The sequence below is a fragment of the Scomber japonicus genome, chromosome 23, assembly GCF_027409825.1.
Source record: "Scomber japonicus isolate fScoJap1 chromosome 23, fScoJap1.pri, whole genome shotgun sequence".
Classification (NCBI taxonomy): domain Eukaryota; kingdom Metazoa; phylum Chordata; class Actinopteri; order Scombriformes; family Scombridae; genus Scomber; species Scomber japonicus.
Window position 1 is genome coordinate 20,417,617 of NC_070600.1, and position 18,303 is coordinate 20,435,919.

At 40.8% G+C, this 18,303-nt stretch overlaps 1 protein-coding gene across 2 annotated transcripts in view; it reads left to right on the forward strand.

The window, feature by feature from the left end:
- Positions 1–13,679, forward strand: part of tbc1d30 (TBC1 domain family, member 30) — a 29,267-nt gene extending 15,588 nt beyond the window's left edge. The window contains exons 3-15 of one of the 2 annotated variants that reach the window (XM_053314147.1): positions 735–796; positions 1,413–1,478; positions 2,271–2,396; positions 3,714–3,899; positions 4,101–4,170; positions 4,449–4,547; positions 5,290–5,458; positions 5,724–5,829; positions 6,623–6,729; positions 6,813–6,952; positions 8,504–8,743; positions 9,264–9,350; positions 11,466–13,679. In XM_053314147.1, coding sequence (XP_053170122.1) covers positions 735–796; positions 1,413–1,478; positions 2,271–2,396; positions 3,714–3,899; positions 4,101–4,170; positions 4,449–4,547; positions 5,290–5,458; positions 5,724–5,829; positions 6,623–6,729; positions 6,813–6,952; positions 8,504–8,743; positions 9,264–9,350; positions 11,466–12,769 — 2,762 coding nt within the window. In that variant the 3' untranslated portion in view covers positions 12,770–13,679. The remainder of the gene's footprint in view (positions 1–734; positions 797–1,412; positions 1,479–2,270; positions 2,397–3,713; positions 3,900–4,100; positions 4,171–4,448; positions 4,548–5,289; positions 5,459–5,723; positions 5,830–6,622; positions 6,730–6,812; positions 6,953–8,503; positions 8,744–9,263; positions 9,351–11,465) is intronic. The other variant, XM_053314148.1, reaches the window with a different exon arrangement.
- The last annotated feature ends 4,624 nt before the right edge of the window (positions 13,680–18,303 follow it).

Here is an 18,303-nt window from a genome sequence, read left to right on the forward strand (position 1 = left end):
CACATTAAGCCTCCTGGACTTTGGATTTGTCCTCAATTTAAGATTAATTTGTTTACTTTTGAACCCCGCCGTTGGTTTTGCTCTGTGGTTTTTGTCCGCCTCATGATTATGAATCGTAAATGATTAATTTGGTGTCATTAATTCCCATCTGTTGCCTTTAGTCTTATGCGTCACTGGCTGCTATTTTATTCAATCATTATATTTGTTCAGATAAAGCTTTTTGAGTCTGTTCTGGGAAGAAACTGAGCCTGATGAGATCCTTGAATTACTCTATTTAGCTTTATTTACGATAACAGTTGTGACACTATGACAATATATTCTGCCTATCCTTGTATTTATTGCTTCACAGTTACACCCTGTTGTCTGTTTAACCTCTTGTTTAATGAGAAAGAGAGATATTGATCCCATTTATATCAATTTAACAGAAACCACAAACCACAAACAACCCAAAATAATAGCCTTAAAAGCAACCATAAAGTTGAATAATCACTTCTCTAAACCAGCTTAAATAAAAAAAGGTTTCTCTCAAATGTTTATTAAGGTGGGATTTATTGAAAGGCTTTTGACATTAGACTGCATTAGTTGAAGCCGGACTGACCTGCTGTAATAAACTGACAACCACGTGTATACATGTGAATTATTTTATACATGGCCTTATACTTTAGGATCACTAGTTCAATACCTGATTGAATACTAACTGTATAGTCTAACCAAGTGTCTCTGTTGGTTTTCAGGTGTTGACACAAGGCTGAAATTTACCATTGAACCATCGCTGGGAAAGAATGGATTCCAACAGGTGAGCTCTCCGATCATATGCTGCAACCTTTTGGTGGAGAGAAACAATTTTAAGCCATTATAAGCTGTAGTTTTGTCTGAATTGTCTTCAGTTAAACAAAGATAAAGCTGAAGTTAATGTTTTTGGAGCCAAGGAAGAACGATTTAAAAGTCAGCCCTCAGTTTCAATCGTTAATGTTAAAAAAAAGCAACCTGAAATCAAGTCAGAAATCTCAATGTAGTCAATGACAAGACTTTTCTCTGAACAACTGCTTTTTAATAAATCAAACATTTTAGGGTTAATATCTCACACTGAGCTGTAACTTTTATATTCACCTGTTTTTATCTGTTTTACTCTATTTTTATTTCCAATTTAGCACTTTAATCATATTTAAATGTGATTTTTTATTTTATTTTGCCGTGTGTGGTTATTATATCCTGTTTTACGTACAGCACTTTGAATTATCTTGTTGTTGAAATGCTATATAAATAAACTTCCCTTCCCTTAACTAATGTAGATTTACTAATATTGTGCTGCAAAGTCACTGATTTAAAAGACATCTACAGCCTCAGAAGAAGTAATCTGGTTAATTAAGGTTGTAAATTAAACTTAATTGTGTGTGTTTTCTCTCCTGCAGTGGTACGACGCCCTTAAAGCAGTGGCCCGACTCCCTACTGGGATCCCGAAAGAATGGAGGAAAAGGGTACGACTCTTAAACTAACATGTATTGTATTGTTATGATGGGACGATTATCTCTTTCTCACAGCTGCTGGTAATAAACTGCTTCACTGTTCTGAGGGGGTACCACTAAATTTAGCTTCCCAATGCAGCCTTGTATTTGTTGCATTTTTAGTCGACTTGTATGAACTATGAGCCACAACTGTTGGATTTTCCCTTTATTTGGGGCTTGAAATATCTTCCATATGAAAAACACATGTTGATAAATAAGATGTTTTTGCATTTATCTTCTCTGTTTGTGTCCGTTTTTGAACCCACGGGGGATTTAGTGAAATAAAGTGATGACCCAGATGTGCTATTACAAGAAAAGGATGTTTTCTTTCCCATTATTGTCAACCTGAAAGCAGCGTTTTAAAGTCTTAAGAGACCGAGAGGGAGAGAGAGAGAGAGAGAGATGTCATTGTATAAAAGAACAATATGTAGAGGCAGTTTGTCTACAACGCTCCATTCATCACGCATCTTAACTTTATCTCTCGGGGATGAGAGAGCGGAGGGGGAAATGGTAGTGATTACATTCATCTTGTCAGCGGAGGAGATGAACAAGGAAATCTTGTCTCTTCTGTGAACTCAACAAAACAAAATGAATCACTGTTGAACAAGTGGCCTCTAGTAGGAGAGAGAGAGAAACATGAGAATATTCTTAATGGTGAAAAGAGGAAAGTTTAAATATTTGTTCGTGTATGACTCAGTTGGGAAAGCAACTCAAAAGATGAATGTTGTAATTCAGCTCTTTGTTTATCTGTTATTGTTTCTGCAGGTGTGGCTAACGCTAGCAGACCAGTACCTCCACAGTATCTCCATCGACTGGGAGAAGACGCTTCGTTTTGCTTTTAACGAGCGCAGCAACCCAGACGATGACTCTCTTGGCATCCAAATCGTCAAGGTAACCAGATTGTGTTTTTATGTTGGGGGAGGGTGGGGGTTCATCCTGAGTCAGTGGTTTTCTGCACAGTACTGAAGCCTCAGCATTTTTACATACAGCTCCAAACATGTAGGTTTCCATCATGAATGATACTGCAGCCCATAGAGGATGATATTGTCTTGTCCTTTCTAAGTGTTTTTTTCATCTAAACAGATCTAAATGTTTTAATGACTTTATTACAAAATACTACTAGTACTGTATTCAGTGTTTTAAGGAACTGTATTCAGTGTCAAGTAAAGACAGGAGAAAGGAAGAGAGGGAGGGAGGAAGGAAGGAAGGAAGGAAGGACAGGAGTAAGGAGGGAAAAGAGGAAGGACAGGAGGAAGGAAGGAGGAAAAGAGAAAGGGAGGGAGGAAAAGAGGAAGGAAGTAAGGACAAAAGGAAGGAGGAGGGAGCAAAGAAAGAGGGAAGGAAGGGAAGAACGAAGGAAAAAATAAAAAGAAAGGAAGAAAGGAAGGAACAGTCAAAACAGACGGGGTCAATTTCAGCCGGGAGGACGACACGAAGGTTAAGGCCATCAAAAGACCGTAGATCTCATTTACAGACTATAATACTTCCATCATGGGTGTGAAAGGTTATGATTTTCTTGATGTATGTATGTAGGATTTTTCTGAAGAGATTTCTCATTATGTAGATTGTAAGTGAAGTAAAGGTCAATTATTTATTATAAGAATTATACATTTGGTAACAGTCAGAAAGATTAAAGTAAATTTTTGATCTAAGAAACTGTATTTTTTTTTAAAACTCTTACTAACTTACTATGTTTTGGGAGCTTTTAGCCATAATTCTTGGTCCTTATCTGTGAATATGATCGATTCTGAATATAATGATGATGAATATGATAGTTTGGTAAAAGCTTTTATGTGTTGTGAGTGAAGATGACTTTGCCTTGAGTGTCTGTTTTTGTTGTTTTGAGCTAGAAAACTTCCCAGAGTCATCAGTGATGTTTTCCTACTGAGTACATTTCAACATATTCTCCTAACAAAGTACAGCTTGTGCCTCGAAAGCTGCTGTGATTACATTTGATGCGACCGTTAAGATTAGTGTCCGGAGGAGGATGTTTGCTTATGTCTGTGCGTCAGAGCGCTCGCTGGCTGCATCATGGAAACACCACAGCTCTTTTTTTTTTATTTCTCTATGACTCAGAGTAATGCCTGTTTCCATTAACACAGCAAAGTCCAATTGTCTTCCAGTCTCTGTCTCTTTCCTCAATGCATCCAGTGATAATTGATTTATCCTGCAATAAATCCATACTCTACTTTTTTTCCTCCATCTCAGGACCTGCACAGGACGGGCTGCAGTTCTTACTGCGGCCAGGAGGGGGAGCAAGACCGGGTGGTGTTGAAGAGAGTGCTGCTTGCATACGCCCGCTGGAATAAAGCTGTGGGCTACTGCCAAGGATTTAACGTCCTGGCTGCTCTCATACTCGAAGTTACAGAGGGAAATGAGAGCGATGCACTTAAGGTATACACACACACACACACACACACACACACACACACAGAGTAATGATATTAATACTCTGTGCTCACGTGCTTCAATTTCACTACATATTGTATGAAAAATAGGGAGTTTTATATCATTTTTATATCATAAACTTGTTTCTGTGCTGCTTTATGCCTCTCATTTAGCTTCTCTGTCTTTTTTCTGCTCTTCTGTATTCAGGTGATGATCTATCTGATTGACAAAGTGCTGCCTGAGAGTTATTTTGCCAACAACCTTCGAGCATTGTCAGGTAAACACAATGAGACACACACACACACACACACACACAAAAACCTGATCCATGAGCTTGAAGACTGTCCTAGATTCAGCCCAGAACTGAAGTTGTTGTCTGTTTGTAGTAAAAGATCTAGTCTAAATACATGAATGACTGACTTTCTTTCATTTAGAGTAAGAGTTAATAACAGTCACATAATGACTCTACACTTACGGTAAATCTGTTAAATCTCTAACCGTGTTACCATCAGACATCCCACTTTATACTTTACACACTATCTCCTTCTCCATCAGTGGACATGGCAGTGTTCAGAGATGTGCTGCGTCTGAAGCTGCCCAGGCTGTCGCAGCACCTCCACCACCTCCAGAAAGCTGCCAACAGAGAAGCAGGAGGTATGAATCTCTGTGAATGATTTAGTGGCACAAAGTGTTGCAGCCTGGTATGAAAGATGCTGCTTTAACTGTTAAATGATGCTGGTGAAAATATAGTCACAAGTTTAAAGACTGTGTAAAGTGAATTCAGACATTTTCCTCTAAACACATTAAATAGGTCATAAATGTATTTCTAAAAAAGGTGTAAAAAGCATTTCAACCATTTAGATTTGAATTGTGGAGCTAGGTTTCACAAACTGTGTTTCAAGATTTCTGTGTTCAGGATTTAGTGATTAGCATAAACTCGCCCCAGCTGCTGTAGAGGTATAAATACTTTCAGCACACACTACTACTACTACAGTCTACAGTTAGCCAGTTAGCTGAGTTAGCCGCCGAGCTAGCAGCAGAAAGCTCTCAGACGTAGCGTCCATGTTTCTGGTAGAGGTGGTGATTTTGATTGACAGGTGACACTTGGAATGGGGGCAGATAAAGAGACTGAGTTTGAATCCTAATTTCATATATTTGGCGATTTTTTTTTTTTTTTTAATCATTCAAATTTGGTAGGGTGGTTAACAACACACTTTTCTGTGATATGTCAAACTCAGAACATATTTATTCTTACTTTACATAGACTTTAAGAAAATAGCATTATCTGTAAAATGATCTTCATATTAAACTTATTGCCTGATTCCTTCTCTGTTTCCAATATTTTGTAGTAGTGAACGAACAAATCACTCACCTAACATGCGTCTGCTTCTCTCAGGCAGCTACGAGCCTCCGCTGACCAACGTGTTCACTATGCAGTGGTTTCTCACCATGTTTGCCACCTGCTTGCCGGCAGCCACCGTGCTGAAGATCTGGGACTCGGTTTTCTTTGAGGGGTCGGAGGTGCTGTTTCGGGCCGCCCTCGCCATCTGGGAGAGACTGGGAGAGTGAGTTGGCCGTTGTTTACATAAATTATCTCATAGTTTTATGGAAATGTGTTGTAAGATTCAGTCTATCAATTCTACAAAAAATACTGGTTTGTATTATCATATTGTATCATTGGAAATCTTCATGTTACATTATTAGCAATCAAAATGTGAATATCTATATTGTCCTTTTTATTTCTTGCTCTTCTTCTTCTATTCTTTCTATCCATCTTCTGTCTGGATTTCCATTAACTGGTACCTGCCTTCCTCTTCTGTCTCTATCCAGGCGGATTGAGTATTGCCAGACGGCGGATGACTTTTACAGCACGATGGGTTGCCTCACTCAGGAGATGCTGGAGCGCAACCTCATTGATCCTGCTGAACTCATGCAGGTTAGATCAGTGCAAAAATAAAACTACTTTTAACCATTTTTACAGTGGTGGGAATCATCTCGGCAATTCAACTCTGATTCAGAGGACTATGATAAAATAAAATGACTATTGATGCATCAAATTGTTTTATTTCTATACATGAGTCATTCTTTTCTCTGTTCTTAATCCACTGAAATGAAATATAGCAATTAACTGGCAGATAAGATGAATAGTCTGCAGCCTTAATTAATGAATTATTTAATTTGAAAGCAGTCTTACAGTCTCCTGCCTGTATGAGAATAATAAAATAAGGGGGAGACGAAAGCACAGTGGAGAGCAGTCTCTCTGCTGCGCTGTTAGCTACGGGATCGATATCGTTGTCCAAGACACTGAGTGGGCGCAGCAGGGTTGTTTTAAGGTGAAGCAGACGGAGCAGACGGAGCAGACTGAGTTATTTTCTTCAGCTGGTGTGCTTTATTACTGCTGCTCTGCTCCACTAATGTCAGTTTTTGAGTGACGGCTTAGAAAGTATTCACAGTAATACTTCATATTCATCTTACAAAGGTAATAATTTAGTCATTAAATCAAAAAATGCAATTGCAGCCGCCACCTTTTTGTGAAGATTAATGCTAGTCTTTACACTAACTGTGTGCTATAGACTGTGTGGGTGCAGTACTGCCTTCCTAGTTGAGTCCTCATCAACATCACATTATTGACTGACATTTAGAGGACTGATGTTTGATTTTTGTGAATTGATGCAGAATCATCCACGTCAACATGCTGTTTTAACATAATTTTTCTCTCTGTCTGTTAGGAGGTTTACTCCATGGCGGTGTTTCCTTTTCCTCAGCTGGCCGAGCTGAGAGAGAAATACACCTACAACATCACTCCGTTCCCTACCTCAGTCAAATCCAATGGAAGGTTTGTCCTATACTTAGCATTGTAACTTTCAGTATAGAGTAGGTGATGATGATGATGATGATGATGCCCCTGTCTTGTTTCAGTGGTGGTCTGGGCGGCTGGGAGAGCGACGACGATGCCGACATGGACGATGAAGACTCTGTGGTGACGGCGCTCGGCTGTTTGGGGCCTCTGGGTGGCTTGCTGGCCCCCGAGCTGCAGAGATACCAAAAACATCTCAAAGGTCAGTGAAGCCACCCTCGTAACACCACACAGGGATTTCAGTGGCAGCCAATGGAGAAGGTACTGGGCCGGCAGCCAGACAAACTACTGCCCTAAATCCTCGTGTTCTGCCCTCAATTTGACTCCCAAGTACAAACCGTCTCTGATCTGTTTCCTCCAGGCAAATCCCAGCTCTTCCTCCTCTTTTAACGACTCGTCCAATCTTTAAAACAACTGTACGCAGCCTGAGGGATTTGGATAAAAAAAAAAAAAAACATTGGTTAAGATCTAAAATGAAAACTTCAGATAAAAACTGACTGCTCTGTTTAACCTCATAAGTAGATCTCATTACAGCTGACTTGACCTAGTTCAAAAGCGAAACAACGCTCATTCTTAAGTGCTGTGGGTGGCGAAGGAACATCAATAAATCTTTACCGCAGTCATTCTGAGACACCAGTGTAATTACAGTAAACAAACTAAACCGCCAGCTGCTACAGTCGTCTACACTGCAGCGATTTTTTCATTGTGTTGGTTTGCAGCACAAAAGCAGGAAGATGATAGAAAGATAATTGACCTTTTTCATCAAGAAAACCAAAATCAAAACTGGATGTTGACAGTAAAGTTCGTTTTTTTTTTAATCTTATCTTCAAAGGCAGCTTTGGTGTAAAAGCGTGACGCAGATAATGCAATTAACAGGAGAGACTGACTGGAAGTGCTGCTCCTGGCTGGTTTCATTAAGAGCTAATGTGATATTCATGTTCAAAAAAACAAAATACAGACAACAAAGACTTTTATTCCACTTTTCTTTAGATGGCATCAAAAAGCTTGTTGTTTTATGTGGTTTGACTTTATGTCTTGAGCTGATGAAAGAAAAAAACTGGGTGAGCAAATAAGTAAGAAAAGAAGCTTATATGAAGACCCGAAAAAGTCACACTGGATTTTGTCAGATTTGTGGTGAATGCTGAGGAGGATGTCGCCCTTTTTTATTTATTTAATTTATTTATTTAGTTTAACCAAAGCCCTCGAGTCTAATCCTTTGAATCATTTTGTTTTCTCTGTGTGAATTTTAAAGTAAACATTGCAGTTATGGGACAAACAAAAAGACTTGAGAGACTTAAAAAGTTATGTTGGAATGAAGTATTGCTGTATTTCTCTTTATTAACACTTTAATTCTCAACTATTTTCATGCTTCAGTATGTACTTACTACCTCGCACTTCCTCTGATACTGTCATTTAGTTGGGAAATAACCAAAGATGATAAAAAAAAAGAAACACTTTAGATTTTTTTTTTTTTTTTTTTTTTTTTTTTTTTTTAAAGTATATTTTTTCGGGCTTTTTTTTGCCTTTAATGTTCAGGACAGTGAAGATAGACAGGAAACAGGAGGCAGAGAGAGGGGGAATGACACGCAGGATAAGATCGCTCGGCACGGGATTCGAACCGGGATCGCCTGCAACGAGGACTATAGCCTCAACATATGGGGCGGGTGCGCTACCCGCTGAGCTATGCTCAACCCCAACACTTTAGATTTTTAATGGAGATATGCCCCCGTGTGTCTCTGCTTCCTACCTCCAGACCATCGATCAGAGACGGGCAACATCGCAGAGCTGAGTCCAGGAGCGGTTGGTGCTGGTGGGCAAGGAAGTGGAGGAGGAGCAGGAGGCGCAGGAGGAGGTGCCAAGGCAGAGCATCAAGCAGCCATCAACAGCATGATGATGGAGAGAATGAGCACAGACATCCATGCGCTGAAGAAGCAATACGCTCGAATCAAGAGGCGGCAGCAGCAACAGGCTATGCAACTCTACATACGCACAGGTAGGAGGAGATTAATATAAGAAATAATAGAATTAAATATAACTTTAGAATAATTATAGCTTAATAAGTGGCTTTACAGGAAATATCCTCACACTATTGTTTCTGTATGCACAATATTACATTTAATTTAGAGATATTGTCCTTCAGAAACCTGTATTGTTTTAGCTGTATTAATATAAATAACATATAGATCATCTGTACATTTATAGAATGAAACCCACAGGCTGTGTTATGTGAGCTCCCACTCAGTTTTTGAGAATTTATAGATACCACAGCCACAAGAAATACTCGCTTTCACTTGAGTATACTTTGATTTTACTGGTACTCTGTTTGCTGGCAGCTGCAGTTTGTATCCAAATCTGTATTTAGACCCAGAAATCCAGTAAGGTTGTTCTTCTTCTGTGAATGAAACGGTGGATTGTTGCTTTTAAGAAGCAGGAGCGCAAACAAAAACAAAGCAAAGTGCAAATTTTGTGAAGACACATAAACAAGGTGTTTGACGTCAATGTGTGACTCGTAGGACCTGGACCTGAAGTGGCCACAAGTCCAGGAGTTCTTCAGGAGCTTTCCAACAAACACAGCGATGGCTCTGACCATCAAACTGACGGTACTGGTGTTGAACCTACAGGGCTTTTCAAACTGGGTGTTCTGGGCCTGATTTGAGGGTCTCTAATGATTCATTGGTGCTTGAACAAAAGCTGTATCATAATATCTTTTTGTAGACTTGAGCCGTAACTTATATCTACCAGAGGTTCCCAAAGCAGATTTCCAACTGGATTCATGATAAATTAAGAAAAACCTTTGTTGCAATCAACCAGACACAGTTGATATAAGCACTTACTGTAACTAGCATTGTACAGCTTAAAAAGTTATTATTGAGATTTAAACAGAGGTATTTTATGTCATTAAAAAAGGCAACCTCTCTCATGCTTATAACAAACGGGGAACAGGGGGGGGGGGGGTATTGGAAATCTGGTGAGGGAACTTCTAGCTGAAAAATCTTGACTTCTTTCCAGTTTTTAGAACAATACACTGTAAATATGTTATGGTTGTCCCAACTTCGAATTCATATCATGCTCTCAAAACACTGGAAGGGTGTATGCATGCATCATTCATTTAGTATAGCTGCACACATTGCTGCAGTGTTGCTCTGAGCAAACAGAAGAAGCCTAACAAACTATTAACTCTCTCAGCCGAATGAATGAAGTGCTGCAGCCTCTGACCGGTGTTTTGAGAGCGTTTCTGAAACGGGTTCTGCTTTAATTTTTAATTCTTTAACAAGAAACAAAATGGATGGTATAGTCTAATGGATACTTACAATGGGGCAACTGGTGATGGTTTTGTTCTGGTGCAGGTGGTAAATGCAAAGTTAAAGTCTGAATACCTTTTTTGGAGTCACCTTTCACTATAGTACATAAGATAAAAACTGTAAATGTAAATGATGCTTTTGTGAAAGACAAAGATTAAAGAAAAAGTAGCTTCTCACTTAAAGTGCTTTGTGATGGCAAGTAAGTAAATTATAAATCAATCAGATGTATAAAACAACTTTTTTACTACTTAATAACACCTAAAAATTCTGGTTGCGACTGTATACCATCATCCTAAAAGCAATTAAACCATTTATATATTTATCATGACTTTTACAATGATATTTACAATTGCCTATTTGTTTTTAATGCACCTACAGTCTAATGCTTAATTGCAATAAGATGTCTTCACAGTGCTAATGATATATTGAGTGACAGGTGTCTCCAACTGGTCTCAGCTTTGCAAATGATTCATATTTCTTCAGAAAAATGTTTGAGGTTTTTTTCTGATTCATTCCATCACTAACCTTCATTTGCATCCTCTAATTCTGTCACTTCTAATATTTCATGCTGACATATGATTTGTGAGGCTTGTGTAACAGTATTAAAGTGTGGTTTGATCTTTTCCCCTCTGTACATACACTCTATCCACACTAATCACCGCAGAAAAACATACCCTCTAAACCCAATAATCAGCTTTCATAAAGACATGTTTACATCAACTTGGTCTCTTCATATTGGGGAAAGGCCCAAATACCTCTACTGTATATATTATATAATACTTTTCAGAGAAAAATAAATTATGCAGTACAGTAGTCGGTTGTCCAAATGCTGTCTCATTCTGTCAGAGGCCTGATGAATAAATCCAGAAACTCTAGACGCCCTCTGGTGTTCAGTGGAGGTTCTCAACTTTTTGCAATTTCTATAATAAACTAAGTGCTGGTAAAGTTAATCAATTTGTCTCTCAACGGGAAAGTAATCTTAACATTTTGAAATATAGGTTAATTTCTCATACTGTAGATAATCTAGATCAAGAAAAATACCAACTAAGTTATTGTTTACAGCCTCTCAAATGTGAGTTTTAGCCTATTTTTCTCAGATTCATATCATCATGAAACTGAAAAAGGAGAAAATAATATGAAACTCTATTGCTGACTCTTCCGTTGCAGGCCACATGACCACATTTATAGTGGCACAAAAACTCACATTCAAAAGTTTGGTCATCTTGAACCGAATCCTCTGCAGATTAATGCCATACCTGTTATATACCTGTTGTCTACTAAAGTTAAGCATGACACAAGATGATTAAATCCCTCTTTCTTAACTTTGCCACCCTCTTGACTGTAAAAGAGTTTTTATGAGCATATTTTAACTTGTTTTTATGTCTCTCCCCTCACCTCTCACCTTTCCTCCAGACAAGTGCCCTGCAACCCGTGTCCTTGCCTCCCAACTCAATTCCTCCAGCACAGTGATCAACCACCTCCTTCTGGGTCGGAAACCATGTGCAGGTCCCTGGGGCTCCAGGCCAACATCAACAAGCACGTCCACACTGCCAGGAGCCCAACTCACTTCTCTGTCCCAGACTCAAGGCTCCCCAGGCAGGCAGCGCTATGGCTCATTGCCCTCTAACAGCAGCGGATCTCCAGGGAGCTGTGGTGGAGGCACAGGGTCACCCTGGCGCGCTCATGTCCGGGTTCATCGGAGGAATGTGGCCAGGGCCCGAGCACAGCTGGGATTTGGAGATTCAGAGGAAAGGGAAGAGGAGGAAGAGGAGGCGGAGGATGAGGAGGAAGGAGAAAAAGAATCAGTGGATGAAACAAACAGGAAGATTGAGGAAGAGGAGGGAGATGATGAGGATGAGGAGGAGAAAGAGGGGGCCGAAGAAGGGTGTGACTCGTCTGTGCCTCCATCTCCTGATCCCTCTGGTACAGGGTCGGTATGTGAAGAGGCTCCACAGGTTGAAGATGAGACAAAAGAAGCAGAAGTTGGAGACGTAGTGGTGCGACTGGGCTCCCTGGATCTTGAGTCCGAATCAGACCAGACCTCCTCCAGCAACACAAACGTAGATACACAACCCACACTACCTGAGTCTACACCTGCACCTGTCGTCCCTCTTCTTCCTCCACCACCGTCCTCAAACAGACACAAAGAGTCTGACTCCTCTGGTTCAGAAAGAAACACCGACTCTGACAGACACTCTTCCTCCATCGCTCTCCCTCCACCTCACCCCTCCTCCAGCTCCTGCATCCCTTCTTCCTCACCTTCCACTCCGAGTCCGTCCCCGTCCCCGGTCCTTACATCAGCTTCTGTTGATCTGTCCTGCACCTCTTCCCCTACACCACCCTCCACTCCTACCCCGCACTCCACATCCCGTCTCCCAACATCCCTATCGGTGAATGGTTTGTGCAATTTTTCCACCCCCACCTCTTCCACCTTTTACAAAACCTCCTCCCCCTCTACGGGTTCACTCTCCTCTGTCGCCTCATCATCTGGATCTCGTATTTCCTCCTCCCCGTCCACACCGGCGTTCCCGTCCACCTCCACGTCTAAACAGCAAATCTACTCCCCCTTCCCTTCTGTAAAGCAGCCCAGGAAATCGGCGGCAGCCAGAAACCTCGGCCTCTACGGCCCCACATCCAGAACACCCACAGTACACTTTCCCCAGCTGAGTCGCAACCTCAATCGTAGTAGTGCTGCCGGCACCACTGGGAGGCGATAAAAAAAAAACTGCTGCTGGAAACACAAAGATGTTACATGATATGAAAAATCATTCTGTAATTGCACCGTGTTGCCTCCTGCGTATTGAGGAAATAACTTGTATAGTATTTGAATTAGATTCAGACTTCTAGAAATATAAAGTTATGTGTGGGGAATTTACTGGCTATCACGGTTTGAATGTTAAAATTGTGATTCACCTAAGAAAAGAAAAGGGTCATCCTGAAATACACAAGCCACCTAAGACACCACGAGTGATCATCGAGAAGGCATTTCTAGCATAGGAAACGACTTGTGGTTTGTTTGGTTTAGAGTTTCGGCTGCATGGGTACTATTTGACTGTACAACAGGGGAGAAGGACGCAAGAATAACAAATTATTACAGTATCAAGCCCTTTATAGTGGCGTATGCAGGTCCTTCTTGATCATAATGGGTCTACTATAAAATAAATAAGACCTCAGATGTGAAGCAGAACCATATTTTACAGTCTCTCTACAAAGTGTCTTGGGTGAGACACGAAGTTACAGCATCTGTATTTCTTCTACGGTGGTTTGTGATGATGAAAAACAGGACTGAAACATAAAGAGATTCTGTTCAGGACAAATGTCTCCATCTGGGTCCAAGGACCATATTTAATCACATAATGAAGTAAAGTTCCTATATGAGATTACACAATAGCCATCCAGTTGTTTCTATGCCAAGTATATGTAAAAAAAAATAACACGAGAAACAACAGATGCCTAAGAATTTTTGCAAATGAAGGTAGTGTGTGCCAAGAAAAGTGGCCCAATCTTAAAACCTGTGTCCTGAAGCACTTAAAATGTTTTTGTTTTGTCTAACAGTTAAAAAAAAAACACTCCTGTATGTGTAATCTTTGTTTGCAAATTTACTGTTGAACACGAGGAATGTAATGTCTCGATAAATAATGAAGTGTGTGTGAATGGAGTACAGATCTTTTGTGTTTTTGATCATTTGGTTGTGAATACTCTGTAAATGAATAATTATAGTATAGACTTGCACAGCATTTGGAAGGGTAGTCGTCTCCCCCCCACCCCTCCACCCCATCTGAGAATTTATTTAAGGTTGATTCCCAGCATTTATAATTAGTACAAAAGTGGTTTCTTACTACTGGGAGATTTACTACTCAGCTGCTGAGTCTCACTTGGCTGTATGGTCAGTCAAGTCTTGGCCTGGAGAAACAACAACCAGCTCTTAGTGAAAACATGTAGCAGCTGCGGCACAACATCTGCTTCCGGCATAGATGTAGCAAAGGGAACTTTTCAGAAAGCAGAGTTTATGACCATTTTTAAACATTTAAAGACATGTCTGACCATATTTAACCAGACTTTGTACCTCTCATTGTTGAGTCATTGTTTCTACTTTTGAGATTTTGCTATGATTATTGCATTAGACTCACAACACATAAAAAAAATCCCCCTCAAAAATATTAGTCAAACATTGAAAAACCATCCACGTTATTTGACAACAAGCCATTTCCAGAGACCTGAAAGACTCTTCTATGCAGCTGCAATACAACATTTTGTGGGCTGTATAATAAAAAAACATTTAGCTTGTTTTCAGAAGTGCAGCTGTTATTGTTGAGCCAAAGATAGCATTTCTTCCTTTACTTCCTCTCTGTTTCCACTATCCCTGATTAAAGGCAGAAACAAAACAAAAAAACTTACAAGAACACCACCAAAACTCCATAAAAGGGGCATTTTGTATTGGGGTTAATCGATAAAGATATAAAGAGTTCATTCTAAGGGAACAAAACAAAATGATTCTTATTTTCAGATTATACACTCATTAAAACATGAATAATATATTAAATTTGTGCCAAGTCCCTTAGGCTAGATGCCATTAAATTCTATACACCGCTCCTTTAAGAGTTTAACCTCCTTAGACCTGAGCTTTTGTTTGGTATACATTTTTAATTTCTCCTAGCTATTTGGGATTAGTCAGAGCAGTCTTCGAACAGGAAGTAGTTCACTGGGAGACACTGGGTTTATATAAATGCACTGGTCCAATGAATAAGGCCACGTCTCGTACTGATGTCTCCAGTTGTTTTTATTCGTATCTCTTATCCTCTCAAGACACCGTGAAAACTATAAAAATAACACAAAACACAACAAGTCAAAAAATATCTCTCTCTATCATCCACAGTCTCAAGTTTCTCTCAGTACACAGGCCCAAGCATGGCAATAAAAGGCACACTAAATGTTTTTATAAAGAATTCCCACAAATGCCACACAAATATGACAATTGAAACCACAAAACAAGGCAAAACAGTTACCGTGTGCGCCTCTTGAACCATGCAAATTACTTTCTGGCTGTATGTCTTCTTTGTAGCCACGTTGTCGTTCTCCGTTTACATCTCTTCTCACCCATAATGCAGCACACCTCCCCAAACACTGACCTATGACCTTAACTTTCAAAATAAAAGATGAAATCTGTCTCCGAGACAGTTACACTCCCACCAAATTACTATGATTTATAACAACATTTATAGAAACATGAATGAATAAATCTGGTAATTTTCAGAAATAAACAACAGGCATTTTATACCTCACATGTCAACACTGATATTTTAAACTCTCCTTACTGGTAGATTCTTTAAGATTTGTGACTTTACCACACATTTTAGTTACTTTCTACAAGTACAACTAATTTATGTATAGGTCGTTCAAGAATGGATGAACTGGTGAGTCTTTGTCCTTCTTTACTGAGCTTTCTGTTTCCCATTTGTACTGTGGCTTTGCGCACTAACCCATCTTCATCTTTGCAGACCTCTAGCACCCTCCCAATTCTCCACTGATGACGGGGCACCTCATCCTCTTTGAGAATGACAATATCTCCAATCTTCACATTACGTCTTGTAGAGTGCCAGCATTGCCTGAGGGTAATATTTGCTAGATACTCCTTCCTCCATCTGCTCCAGAATTGCTCTGTCAGGTACTGTACCCTGCGCCACCTTTTCCTGGCGTATACATCTTCCGCAACAAATTCTCCTGGAGGAGGAAGCGGCACAGAGCTTTTCATGGTCAGCAAGTGGTTTGGGGTAAGTGGCTCTAGACTTTTGGGATCATTGATGCTGTCAGTAGTGAGGGGGCGGCTGTTCACGATTGCCATCGCTTCATAGAAAAATGTTCTTAGAGAAGCATCATCTAATCTTCCAGCACTCTTGGAAAGGACACAGCTTAAAACACTCCTAACTGTCCTTATCTGCCGTTCCCAAACCCCTCCCATGTGACTGGCATCCGGTACGTTCATGATAAAGTCACAATGCTTTTCTGCCAGGTAAGATGTCAGCCTGTCTTTATCAACTTCTGTTAAAGCTTTCGTCAGCTCATTTTTTGCTCCCATGAAATTTGTCCCTTGGTCTGACCTGATTTGTCTTACAGCTCCACGAATAGCTATGAAACACCGCAGTGCATTTATGAACGCATCCGTTGTTAGGTCGTCCAATATCTCAATGTGGATTGCTCTTGAGGATAGACAGGTGAATATCAGTCCGTATCTCTTATTCTCTTTACGACCCTGCTTAGTCAGAAAGGGCCCAAAACAATCCATCCCACAGAAGGAGAATGGTGGAGAGGGATCAATACGGTTAGCAGGCAAATCTGCCATCTTTTGTGTTTCTGTTGGCCTGCGAGCTCTTCTGCATGTGACACATTGTTTGATGTAGTTTGCCACAATTTTGCTGCCACCGACTATCCAGTAACCATTTGCTCTGAGTTCATTGAGAGTCTGTCCTCTGCCTTGATGCTGACCTTTTTCATGACAGTAACCTAAGATCAGACGTGTGATCACCCCATTTTTTGGTAAGATTACAGGGTGTTTCAGGTCGTGAGGCAAGGAGGCCTTCTTTAATCGCCCACCCACTCTGAGAACACCATCTTGCAATACTGGGTCAAGCTGGAACAACTGATGGTTCTGTGACAGCTTACCACCACTCAACATATGTATTTCCTCTTTGAAGGCATCCTTTTGTGCTAATTTCACAAGAAGAAGACTGGCTGTCCTTCTGTCTTCTACAGTTATGGGATCTGCTGTTTTCGCTCTTTTTGCCAGTTTCTGGATATGAGCAACAACATTCAAAGCTGTATGCCATTTTGCGAAACGCTCAAATCTCTCTAGAAAATTGTCCTCTTCGACTGCTTTTGTCTGTAGTACTTGTGTCACTTTGATTTCTGGATCTCCCACCATAAGATGTGGAGTTGACTTTGGTGTGACAATCTCTCTTTCCCACAAGAATTTTGGTCCAGAGAACCACGTTGAACTCATCAATTCTGCCACCTTCAGCCCTCTAGAAGCGTGGTCTGCTGGGTTTTGGTCAGTTTCAATGTAGTACCACTGGGCTGGGTCTGTTGTTTCTCTGATTCTTTGGACTCGATTAGCCACGAAAACATGAAACCTGCGTGCTTCATTGTTAATGTAGGCTAAGACTACCTGTGAGTCTGTCCAAAAATATTCTTGGTCGATTTTGAGCTCCAGCTCCTCCTTTAACATACTGCCAACTGCTGAGGAGACCACTGCAGCTGTCAGCTCCAGCCTAGGTATGGTTACAACCCTGGTGGGTGCAACCCGTGCTTTACCTATCACTAAGGCGCAATGCACTTTGTCTTTTGTCACCACTCGGATGTATGAACACTGCCCGTATCCATGACTACTCGCATCCGAAAAGTGATGCAATTCCATCCTCTGTACTTTCCCTAGGTTTTCAGGGACAAAGCATCTTGGGATTTGGAGTTTCTGCAGATTCTCTAGATCGTTCAGCCAGTTCTCCCATTGAGGCTTTAATTCTGCAGGCAGTTGTTCGTCCCATCCAATGCCCTTTTGGCACATTTCCTGCAGGATTTTCTTACCCAGCAGGAGGAAAGGGGCCAGGAAGCCCAGCGGGTCGAACACTGAGGCGACTGTGGAGAGAATTCCCCGCCGTGTTGCTGGCTTCTCATCCAGGGAAACATTAAAGGAGAATGTATCACTGTTCACACTCCACTTCACTCCCAACACAGTGTGTACTGGGAGTTCTTCACGACTGAGATCCACATCCTGTACTCCACTAGCTCGTTCACTGTCAGAAATAGACTCCAAGACTTCTCTGTTGTTAGAGATAAACTTGTGTAAGTGTAGTCTGCCCTTTGCACACAACTTTTGCGCTTCTTTGACTAGTTTGATGGCTGTGTCCACAGAGTCTACGCTGATCAACCCGTCATCAACATAAAAATGTTTCCTGATGAAATTGGCTGCTGCAGGGTAATCTTTCTCCGCCTGGCTTGCAAGGTACTTCATACCATAATTCGCGCAGCCCGGAGAAGACGCCGCTCCAAACAGATGCACCCGCATGCGATACTCTTTTGGCTCTGTTTTTGAATCACCGCCTTCCCACCACAGGAATCGTAAGTAGTCTCTGTCCTCTGAACTTACATGAAACCTATGAAACATTTTTTCAACGTCACAGATGAGTGCAATTAAGTGTTTGCGGAACCTGCAGAGTACTCCTGTCAGTCCATTTGTGAGGTCGGGTCCGGCTAACAA